Source organism: Phycodurus eques, chromosome 12, assembly GCF_024500275.1.
Source record: "Phycodurus eques isolate BA_2022a chromosome 12, UOR_Pequ_1.1, whole genome shotgun sequence".
Classification (NCBI taxonomy): domain Eukaryota; kingdom Metazoa; phylum Chordata; class Actinopteri; order Syngnathiformes; family Syngnathidae; genus Phycodurus; species Phycodurus eques.
This window is the reverse complement of record NC_084536.1, coordinates 23,606,033-23,618,531: the sequence shown is the minus strand read 5'-3', so window position 1 is coordinate 23,618,531 and position 12,499 is coordinate 23,606,033. Positions and strand designations below refer to the sequence as shown.

Here is a 12,499-nt window from a genome sequence, read left to right as displayed (position 1 = left end):
TCAGACAGACTGCCGAAAGGTGTGAATCTCACGCGCGATACATATATATCACATCTTCACCACATTTTGTCGTTTTTTTTATTGCGCTGCGTGTGGTTGACTTTCCCTCCTATGTAATAATTAATAGACAATGTTATAGATTAACACTTTGTTACAACATTGAGACTACATTTACCTGTAATATTTCAATAACAGTTAGGAAGGCATGAGCCAGAAGATTTTGCCCAAAGCACATCTGATATGGAGCATTTCTCGTCACAAAATATTTTGAAGGCAAATAGTACATGTATGTATGTGTGTGTACTATATAGCAGTTTGAAAATTGAGTGGTTAAACACGCCTGTGTCATATACACTGAAGTTCAGTGCTAAGCGGCTCTCTGTGTTTCCATGGCAATAGTCGGTCATCCAGTTGAGCATGTGAAGCTCTTTTTCGAAGAGGGACATGTTTGCAAGAGATATAACTCATTCTGAGCCTTTATTTTCAATCGTTATTATTTTCTCTCGTGTGTTTTCTGCTCTTCCAGGGCTTTCCAGGGCAGATCCCAGGAAAAGACATGGAGATGTGATCTGGCCTCCATCCTTCTCTATTTGCTGCTTTGATTGCTGCTCCCCAGAACCACCGTTTCAAACACTGCAGGAGTGGTTTGGCTGAAAGTAAAACCCCAAGTAAGAGCCACTAGTAAACTTTCCCCAGCTGCTGCCCAGACACACATGGTGCATTGCTGCCATTCCCAAAGCCCGACTCCATCAGTCCCGAGGGCACAGCCACTAGCTTTCTGGTGTGCTTACAGCTATCAGAAAAAGAAGAACAGTCCTTTTGGATAATTGTTTTCCACGTAACCAACCTACATCCAAGTAGTAGAGTGTACTGGTCTTTCCTGCTGCTTTGAGCTCTCAGGATCACTGACAATCATCCATCTTTTAGCTGGGAAGACTGACAAAGGTCGAGAAGTTGATTCTTAAAGGCTAGGTTGATGGAATCCAACATGGAGAGCTGCCTAGCCCAGGTCCTGCAGAAAGATGTAGGCCGTCGTCTTCAGGTGGGGCAAGAGATCGGCGACTACATCTCGGACAAGGAGAAGTCTCATGACCTTGAGCAGGATCAGACTGCTCTTGATAAGATGGTTGATGGCATTGCCAGCTCCTGGGTCAACTCCAGCAACTTCAAGGTAAAATGAATTGATCAGGCTGGGAACTCTGATGTGGGTTCCCTCAGGCTGGATTTACATTGCATGGTTCAAGTGACAAAATTAAATTTATTTAAAATTTTTTTTTGCTCCTAAGTGGCAGAATTCAGATATGCATCATGCGAGCATAAAGCGAAAAAAAGGCATGGAATCGCATATCCTATCAGATTGGAATCAGGCCTCTTCCAAATGTGGATAAAGGATGACGTATCACATATCTGCCAATGCAAGTGCAGTGAAAAAATGCGCAAATGTAATACAATGGGAGTTTTACGGCTGTCATTATAAAAATGTTTTGAATCGATTCTTTTAGCTTTTATTCCATTAATTAAGCAAATAATCAGTTTATTGCAAAAAAAATTTTCAATTACTCTTTATGAACAGGCTTATTGTTTGGTATTATTAAATGACTAAACAAAACCAAATAAACAACAGTTAAGCAATATCACATGAGTTGGTGTGACTTTGTACTCAGTGCTCACCAACCTTTTTGAAACAGAGCTATGGTACTTCTTGGGGACTGATTTATATGAAGGGCTACTAGTTTTAAATATACTTCTGAGGCTGCTTCAGGTTCAACCTCATGTCAATTACAGGTTTATTCATACTACGCTGCAAATAACAATTATTTTCGTAATGGATTAAACTGACTGTTATTTTTACCATAAATTCCGTAACATCAGAAAATAAAGGAAATTCATTCATTCATTCATTCATTTTCCGTACCGCTTATCCTCACTAGGGTTGCGGGAGTGCTGGAGCCAATCCCAGCTAACTTCGGGCGAGAAGCGGGGTATACCCTGAACTGGTAGCCAGCCAATCACAGGGCACATATAAACAAACAACCCTTCGGACTCACATTCATACCTACGGGGAATTTAGAGTCCTCAACTTACTATACATGTTTTTGGAATGTGGGAGGAAACTGGAGTACCCGGAGAAAGCCCACGCAGGCACGGGGAGAACATGCAAACTCGACACAGGCGGGGTCGGGATTTGAACCCTGGTCCTCAGAACTGTGAGGCAGATGTGCTAAACAGTCATCCAGTGTTTCACCAATAAAGGAAATCTGCACATTTGGTTTGTCCATGAATGTAAATACAGTCATATCGGATATGTGTTGCATAAAAATATTCATATAAATAGATCCATCCATCCATCCATCCATTCATTCTCTGAGCCGCTTCTCCTCACTAGGGTCGCGGGCGTGCTGGATCCTATCCCAGCTATCATTGGGCAGGAGACGGGGTACACCCTGAACTGGTTGCCAGCCAATTGCAGGGCACATACAAACAAACAACCATTCGCACTCACAGTCACACCTATGGGCAATTTAGAGTTGTCAATCAACCTACCATGCATGATTTTTGGATGTGGGAGGAAATCGGAGTGCCCGTAGAAAACCCACGCAAGCACGGGGAGAACATGCAAACTCCACACAGGCGGGGCCGGGGATTGAACCATGGTCCTCAGAACTGTGAGGCAGACGCTCTCACCAGTCGTCCACCGTGCCCATATAAATAGATACAAATAGTAAAAAATCTGATATATGCATTAAAATTCTAATTGGGCACCTGCAGTGTAAATATAGCCTCAAACACGTACATGGTTGCTTTGTTTTCTACATGTGTAAGATTTCTTACGACTCTTTGGACAGTTTTAATTTTATTTAGGGAAATAAAAAATATGTAAGGACGTATAGTTCCCAGTTTGCAATGAAACCGTGTGTTTTATCGATCAAATTGACTTGTGCTTCTGTGATTGACAAGGCTACTTGCATTAAGACACTGTTTGGAGTACACTGGAGTTCAATCATATCCACAGCAGGAGCTACAAATTCCACACCAGATAAAGATACGCAGCTGCCTGGTAAATATTGTCAAGTGTGTGGTGGTTGTGAGGTCACTAGTTTAATCCCTGCTTTATCTAAATGCGTTAAGATATTATTAAGAAAGACTTTGCACAGATGTTTGAATGAGGAAACGTTGTTTCGTACTCCTTGAACACTGGGCCTTTAAGCCTGTCATCACGAAATAATGAAAGAAAAAGCAGAACACATTTCTTTCAAAGGCTCTCTTGTTACGAGTTTTGTTGATGCCGTGTGAATTTGTGGAACTTCATGCACAATGAGGTGTGGTATGAATGCTATCAGACAAGATGGTGGCAGTAGCTTAGGTCAAACTTCCAATTTTTAAATGGTGCAAGTTTTTCAGTATACACGTCACTGTTTTCTTCTGTTCTTCAAACTTCCACAGAGAATTAATCTAGAGAAGAACACATGAACTATGTGGGTCATCTGGCCCACAATGTCTTGTTTACCATTATTACCATAGTTATATGGAGACAAAGATTTATTATTATTATTATTTTAATAATTTGCAACTTTCAATTGAAAAAACCCTCAACTGGTTGCCAGCCAATCGCAGGGCACATATAAACAAACATATAAACAAACAATCATTCACACTGTGAGGCTGATGTGCTAACCAGTCGTTCACCGTGCCGCCTACAACTAAACACACATAACACATAACAAAAGAATTACACATATTAATTGTTCACATACATGGCAGACTTGGTTTCTTTCTTAATTTTTGTTCATATAAATCGCTAGCTCAAAGCTAACACAATGAATGGAAAACACCATTGACGAGCTAACGAAGATTAGCATCGAAATTGTGGCACTTATATCTCAAAATAATAAATATTGGTACATAAACATTGTATCAACAAATAAAAACGGGCAATATACCAATTCTCTCAGGCATATATCCTTCAAACTGTGAAAAACAAGTTCTATTGACAATATTCGATCGTGACTTCTTCTACTTTCTTTGTTACTGCGTGTGTCTCTTATTGCGTGGACCACACTGCCCCTCAGAGGTCAAGACATGCCCAGCAGTTACTTTATATAACCCATTGGTTAATAATAAATGGGTCAGTTTTTCTCATACCTACTGTTGGTGGTTATTGTTCTCTGTTTGAGTAATAACGTCACCGATGGTGTAGTGGTACACTCGCCTGACTTTGGTGCGGGCAGCGTGGGTTCAGTTCCCACTCAGTGATGGTGCGAATCATTGTCCGTGTCTATATGTGCCCTGCGACTGACTGGCGACCAGTTCAGCGTGTAGTCTGCCTTTTGCCCGAAGTCAGCAAGTCCACCGCCCCGTGACCCTAACCAGGATAAGCGGTGTTGAAAATGGATGGATGGATGGATGGATGTTTGAGTAATATCACTTGATCGAGACTTTACTAACATTCCATACTACAAAATAAGTATGTATGATTATTGCTGAAATCGGATCTGAACGATATCGATATTGACCAAAACATAAGGCTGCAATATCGGTGTCCGATCGGAAGTGAAAAAGTTGAATCGGGACATCCCTAATGCAAACCCTTTTTTTCTAAATCACTTTGACTTGGCCAAATGACATGGAAGTGTTTGTTCACTAGTGGTGCCATCGGAGAAGGCTTTGGCTTTTGCCACTCGATGAATGAAAGAACATACATTTATTGTTGTTGAGGTCATAGTGAATTGGAGGATTCTTTTAAGGCAAAATACCAATTTTAGAGGCCAAGATGGATAGCTGAGATCAAGGTTCTTAAGATGGTAAATCCTACATTCCTTTATAGCACTCTATAATATGGGGTGACACAAGCTGGTTGAAGTAGTTGAAGCAAGCAGGTTGACGTAGTTGAGGTGAATGGTCGTTGTCGTCATCCTCCTCCTTTTTAATTTTGTTCTTTTTATTCTTTTTCTTTCTTTGTCTTTTTTCCATTTCTTTTTCTTCTTGAATGGTCATTATTTTTTCTTCTTTTCTTTTTCTTAAATGGTCATTCTTTCTTCTTCAAAGTTCTGACTACTGTGTGTCCCTGGGGCAGGGTCGCCGTCGCTGTCGTCATCAGATAGGCTTTACACGATCAGGATTTTTGGGGCTGATCAGCGAGTTTAAAAAAACGATAACCGATCACCGATCCGATCACAACATGGAGCATTGTGTCTATTTAAATGACCTGTTCATTTACTGTATATACTTGCGTCCTTAATTGCTCCAAAAATTATATTTACAATAAATAATGTATCTTTGTTCCTCTATTTATGCCAGTGAGGCATAGTGACGGAGAGAACAAATGAATGGACTTCAATTAGATGGCAGGAAGTAAATACAGTAATTACTGTGTATCCACTTTTTGTGACATTTTTGTTTGTTGGTGTGCAGTGAGATTTTTCAATTGTAAAATATGTTCTTTGGTTCCATAAAGGTTGTAAATCACTGCTCTTGTCAGATCGTGTATTCTAATGAGTCAGGTCAAACCAACATTACAACAAATAATGGGTGCTAACTTACTGTAATTAAATTACTTTATTTTAATTAAATTCACCCACACCGAAACTTTAGAGCATGATTTGACAGAACGGTGGCATGTTTACGTACATAAAAGTACAGGAACATACCTCAAGCAAGCCTTAAACGAACGTCCTCTCCTGTCCTGAGCACCGGTGACCACCAACACACGTTTTCCCCCATTTTGTCCTTATAATACAGTCGGAGCGATCCACTCTTGTTGTCGTCGCCATGGTAACGAGTGTATCCGGTCACATTTGACAAGATAAAGCCTAATGATCGTAAAAAACGGGATGCGGTGGTTTCGGAATACAAGAGTTTCTAATTTGCCTGTCTGACAGTGCAATTGTGAAAGCACATTTGTCTTGTATTTTTGCATTTCGTGTTGTCTGTCTCAGACATATTGTCTGTCCCACACTGCCGACATGTTTTTTTTTTTTTAATAACTTTATTGGCGGTCAGATATTTACAGTACTACGTCAAAAGACACACGACAAGGCTAAAAATAAACTAGCTTTTGGTTTCAAATATACTGTGCAAGATGGCGACGCGGAGTAAATATAATTTGCGGAGCCAATCAATGACGTCATTGATCGGATCGGCGAATTAATTACTGTATTTACTTCCTCCTCTTTGTTATATTGCAGCCATTTGCCATCATTTAAGTTTATTTCTTCTACATTAATGTACACACAGCACCCCATATTGACAGAAAAAAACGGAATTGTTGAAATTTTTGCAGATTTATTAAAAAATAAAAACTGAAATATCACACAGCCATAAGTATTCAGACCCTTTGCTCAGTATTTAGTAGAAGGACTCTTTTGAGCTAATACAGCCATGAGACTTTTTGGGAATGATGCAACAAGATTTCACACGTGGATTTTGGGATCATCTGCCATTCCTCCTTGCAGATCCTCTCCAGTCAGGTTGGATGGTGAACGTTGGTGGGCAGCCATTTTCAGAGCTTTCCAGATATGCTCGATTGGGTTTAAGTCAGGGCTCTGTCTGGGCCATTCAAAAACAGTCACGGGGTTGTTCTGAAGCCACTCCTTCGGTACTTTAGGTGTGTGCTTAGGGTCATTGTCTTTTTTGAAGGTGAACCTTCGGCCCAGTCTGAGGTTCTGAACACTCTGGAGAAGGTTTTCGTCCAGGATATCCCTGTACTTGGCCGCATTCATCTTTTTCTTCCAACCAGTCTCCCTGTCCCTGCAGCTGAAAAACACCCACAGCATGATGCTGCCACCACCATGCGTCACTGTTGGGACTGTATTGGACAGGTGATGAGCAGTGCCTGGTTTTCTTCACACATGCCACTTAGAATTAAGGCCAACAATTTCTATCTTGGTCTCATCAGACCAGAGAATCTTATTTCTCACCATCTCGGAGTTCTTCAGATGTTTTTTTTTTTTTTTTTTTTTTTTTAAGCAAACTCCATGCAGGCTTTCATGTTTCTTGCGCTGAGAAGAGGCTTCCATCGAGCTATTCTGCCATAAAGCCCCGACTGGTGGAGGGCTGCAGTGATGGTTGACTTTCTAGAACTTTCGCCCATCTCCCGACTGCATCTCCACGCTCAGCCACAGTGATCTTTGGGTTCTTCTTTATCTCTCTCACCAAGGCTCTTCTCCCCCAAATGCTCAGTTTGGCCAGACGGCCAACTCAAGGAAGGGTTCTGATCGTCCCAAACGTCTTCCATTTCAGGATTATGGAGGCCACTGTGCTCTTAGGAACCTTAAGTGCAGCAGAATCTTTTTGTAACCTTGGCCAGATCTGTGCTTTGTCACAATTCTGTCTCTGAGCTCTTCAGGCAGTTCCTTTGACCATGATTATCATTTGCTCCGCACTGTGAGCTGTAATGTCTTTTATAGACAGGGATGTGGCTCTCCTAATCAAGTCCAATCAGTATAATCAAACACAACTGGACTCCAATGAAGGTGTAGAACCATCTTAAGGATGATCAGAAGAAATGGACAGCACCCGAGTTAAATATTTGAGTCTTGCAGCAAAGGGTCTGAATACTTATGGCTGTGTGATATTTCAGTTTTTATTTTTTAATAAATCAGCAAAAATTTCGACAATTCCGTTTTTTTTTTCTGTCAATACGGGGTGCTGTGTGTACATTAATGAGGAAAAACATTAACTTAAATGATTTTAACAAATGGCTGCAATATAACAAAGAGTGAAAAATGTATGGGGGTCTGAAAACCTTCCGTACCCACTGTATCTCTGACCAAATATGGATGTCAGATGGATAGGCTCAAACCCGCCCTGAACTAGATAACCAGTATAAAAAAAATTATCGATGGCTATTTCATTTTAGGGATGCCCGATAACTATCGATATTTGGAAAAAATGAGATCACACTTATAGGTCCGATACAGAAAAAACTGGACCGATAACAAATACATAAATTCTAGGGGTGTCCCAATCGCCGATCTTTGAGATCACGTCAGCAAACCCCCCCCCCCCCCCCCCAAAAAAAAAAAAAAAACAAGTATCGGATTGGATCTGACTAGATCTAAAATCTCTGATCACTTCTATCCAGCAGACATGCAGAGCCCACGTGATCATCACAGCAGGTTGCTAAGGTGCTGACATAGTAGCAGCTACAGTATAAGTGAATGTTGCTTGCTTAAAGTCGTTTATTGACACACCAGTCAAAATTCATTCTAAAACTAAACGCACATAAAATTATTGCACCCATTGAATGTTCAAATACATCAGACTTAGTTTTTGTTCAGAAATTTTTTTATCGCAAAGCTAACACGCAATGAATTAAAAACACAAATGACGAGCTAACGAAAATTAGCATCAAACACGCGTCACTTACAGTATAGCTCTTAAAATAATTAATATTGGTACAGAAACCTTGTATGAACACATACAAAAGGGCAATATAACAATACTCTCATATTCTTCTAACTGTGAAAAACAAGTAATATTAAAATATTACTTCAGACTTCTGTGCATCTCATTGCGTGTGCCAAATAAAACTATACCCCAGATGTATTGCTGCACATGTGGAAAAAGCAAATGCTGTTCCCGCCATATACTGACAGTAAAAACAGCAACAACAAAAAAACTTAATTGAATTTTAATAGTTATTTTATACTTTCAAAGTATAATTTGTATTTATCATTTATTGATGTTATGTTTTGTAATATTTTTTTTATTTAATCTATTCAAATGTAGATATTGCTTATCTTTAAGTTAAGCAGTGGTTATGTTGTAATTTAAATATATATTTGTTATTATTGGTTTTATTTAAGTTATTTTACAGGATTTTCTTGTATAATTTTTTATTTATTCAATTGTAGTAAATGCCTCTGTTTGAAGTTACTTTATATAACACATTATTTAATAATAAATGGGTCAGTTTTTCTCACACCTTCTCTTGCTGATTATTGTTCTGTGTTGGAGTAATGTCACTTGATCAAGCCTTTGCTAACATTCCATACTACAAAATAAGTATGTATGATTATTGCTGGTATTGGATACTGATATCAGTATCAGCCAAAACTCAAGGCTGCAATATCGGTATCGGATCAGAAGTGAGAAAGTTGGATCCGGACATCCCCAGTAAATTAGCATATGATCGCCAGCACTTGCTGAAATTATGAGCATCCAGTGTTGTAGTTATGAGCTCATAACTACAACGCTCGTGTCCTTCGGAGAGCAGCTCTCTGCAAGAACCGGTAGCCTACGAAGTGGCGGACTTGCATAGCAGCTCAAACTGACACAGGTGTTATGAACGGAACAGAGGATAGGACCCAAAAATGCACGACTCCAAAACAAATGGACAGTTTCAGAAAGAGAAGTTTAATATACAGGCAGAGGTTGGTACACAGGCAGGCAATCCAAAAAGGCAACATTATCCAAAAATGTGCGGCAAAAAGGCGAGCTCGATAATCGGAACAGGGTCTCATCTTACTGTGAGTCTTTGACGTGGAAACAAGGAAGGCTGGAACGCGACGACAAGGTCCAACGAACTGGCGACGAGAAAGAATGAGACACGAGGTTAAATGCAAGGGGTATTTAGGGTGAACAAGGCACAGGTGGTGAAGATGCTCTCAGGAGCAGGTGTGTATGAAACAGGAAGACAAAAAAACGGAACACACACCCATGACAACAGGAGCGAGCGGGAGTGGTTTGGCCGCATGCAGAAGCACGGTTGTTGTGGTGGGCTAACAGCTAAGGTAAAGGCTAACTCCTGATGATCAACCGTTCCTACACATCTTCCTTTATAACGTTCGTTCACTGGATAATAAATCAAATCAACAACAAATGGAATTAACATAAAAACACACAACAGCCCTCCTGGGTTCGACGGGGCCAGGACGAGTCCGTATCCACAAATGACGACCATCTGCCAGCTTGCTCAGGAGCAACCCCCCCGCCCCTGTCACCAGCACTCTTCACTCAGCCACAAATTCAAATATTTTAAAATAAACATTAAAGGTCCCTTGTTTTATTATTAGTATTTTTATGTATTATTGGTTTATGGTGCATCAGTAAATATGTGAAATATGAATTAAAATCGTCCATGCATTCCTGAGTTCCGTTTTTCTGCAGACAGTCCTGAAATCAGGTCATTCAAATTTCTCGAGCCAATCTACGTCACGAGCGAAGAGCTCCGCACTGTCAACATAACAAACACGTGCGCTCTCACAAGTGGGTCTTCTACACGGAGACAACCAATCAGAGGAAAGGGGGGAGTCTAAGCCAAATATGGACACAGCGGATACAGAACTGGGTCAAATAGAAGTCGCTGTCAGAGGGACCTTTATTGGATACTGGTATGACAAAACCAAGGTTTTTTTAAAATGAAATTGACACTTTGATACCAAGTCCATATTAGAGAGTCACTCTATGGAGGTCTAATTAGCCAAAAAAGTGGGACCTTTAACATGAATGATCGCCCGTTCTTATATTGTTTAAAAATGAATGAAATGAAAACGAATATTTGAACCTGTGTATTCAAGTTTGAGAAGAAAAAAAAGAGTTTGTGTTATCAAATTCTATAGCTGTGGTCTCCTCACGACATGTAACTATGTAAAGCTAGACAGCCAGTGAACTAATAAAGAAAGCTCCGTACACAAGGCGTTCTTTTCTTGCTTTTATGGTAGTCTCTTGTATTGATACAAATACCAGATAGATCTCGTAAAAAAAACAAAAACGAAAGTTTCCCGAGGCTGAAACTTTTAGAGCACAATTCAACGTGTTTGGAGTCGCTTTCAGAGTTCACTTTTACTGTGACAAGTAGACGACTCGCTTGACTTCTCCTAAGAGAGGAGTACGTCAAAGATTGTCGAGAAGCGGGAAGATCATCCTCTTGCATTGCTGGCAAACCAAACAATCTTTAAGAGAAGATGTCTCACTTTGAAAATCTTACCCCGAATGTTTTAACAGTTTGCATGATAAAATATGCACTATGGAAGCAAATTTCTTTTTATCAGAAAACATATTAACCTTATGAAATATGGATGTCTTTTAACTTAAAGATATGACAACAGTATTGATTGTTCAATAACAAAATACATTTATACATCCCATCTCAATCATATTGTACTTGTATTGTTGTGACAATAAAAATGCATTCTTTTATTCTTCTTATTATATGACATTACATATGCTGAATACATATGATATATGATAGTAAATTATGATATGATAGTAGTATAATACTATTTTAATTTTAATTATTTTTTCTAAGAATAAAAAGGCATTGTATTATACATCCCAAAATCTCGGGTCTATATGACTACAGTCCTTTCGCTTTGACATCTGTGGTCATGAAGTCCTTTGAACGTCTCGTGCTGGACCACCTCAAGAGTGTCACAGGTCCCCTGTTGCACCCCCTGCAGTTTGCCTACCAAGCGAACAGGTCTGCGGATGATGCAGTCAACATGGGACTGCACTTCATCCTAGAACACCTCGACAGTTCAGGTACCTACGTTCGTGGACTTCAGCTCAGCGTTCAACACCATCATCCCTGAACTCCTTTCATCCAAGCTTCTCCAGCTCAGCGTCTCACCTGCCATCTGCCAGTGGATTTGCAGCTTTCTGACGGGCAGGACACAGCAGGTCAGGCTGGGGGAGGCCACCTCATCCACACGCAGCATCAGCACTGGGGCGCCCCAAGGTTGTGTCCTCGCTCCGCTGCTCTTCTCTCTCTACACGAACGATTGCACCTCAGCGCACCCGACTGTCAAACTCCTGAAGTTTGCAGATGACACCACTGTCATCGGCCTCATCAAGGATGGTGACGAGTCTGCATATCGACAGGAAGCGGAGCGGCTGGAGCTGTGGTGTGGCCGACAACCTGGAACTGAACACGCTCAGGACTGTAGAGATGATCGTGGACTTCAGGAGGCATCCTTCGCCACAGCTGCCCCTCACGTTGTCCATCTGCCTTGTGTCAACCGTCGAGACCTTCAAATTCCTGGGAATTACAATCTCTCAGGACCTGAAATGGGCGACCAACATCAACTCCGTCCTCAAAAAGGTCCAGCAGAGGATGTACTTCCTGCGGCTTCTGAGAAAGCATGGCCTGCCAACGGAGCTGCTGAGACAGTTCTACACAGCGGTCATCGAATCAGTCCTGTGTTCTTCCATCACCGTCTGGTTTGGTGCTGCTACAAAAAAGGACAAACTCCGACTGTAACGGACAATCAAAACTGCTGAAAGGATTGTCTGTACCCCCCTATCCACCATTGAGGACTTGCACGCTGCCAGAACTAAGACAATCCTTTCAGCAGTTTTTTTTCTCCGCATCCCGGTCACCAGCTCTTCCAGCGCCTTCCCTCAGGTTGGCGCTACCGATCAATGCAAACTAGAACTAGCAGACATTCCAACAGCTTCTTCCCTCTTGCAATCAACTTCTTAAACAGCTAACCTACAATTCCATTGCAACATGCTGGCAATTTTTTTGACTTGCGTTCGTTGTCACATTTCTGTGGGG

The 12,499-nt window shown here is 40.9% G+C and overlaps 1 protein-coding gene across 1 annotated transcript in view; it reads left to right on the top strand.

The window, feature by feature from the left end:
• The window catches only part of clasp1a (cytoplasmic linker associated protein 1a), a 134,856-nt gene that overhangs the window by 486 nt on the left and 121,871 nt on the right, over window positions 1-12,499 (top strand). The window contains exon 2 of the mRNA XM_061692103.1: window positions 527-1,171. Coding sequence (XP_061548087.1) covers window positions 977-1,171 — 195 coding nt within the window. The 5' untranslated portion in view covers window positions 527-976. The remainder of the gene's footprint in view (window positions 1-526; window positions 1,172-12,499) is intronic.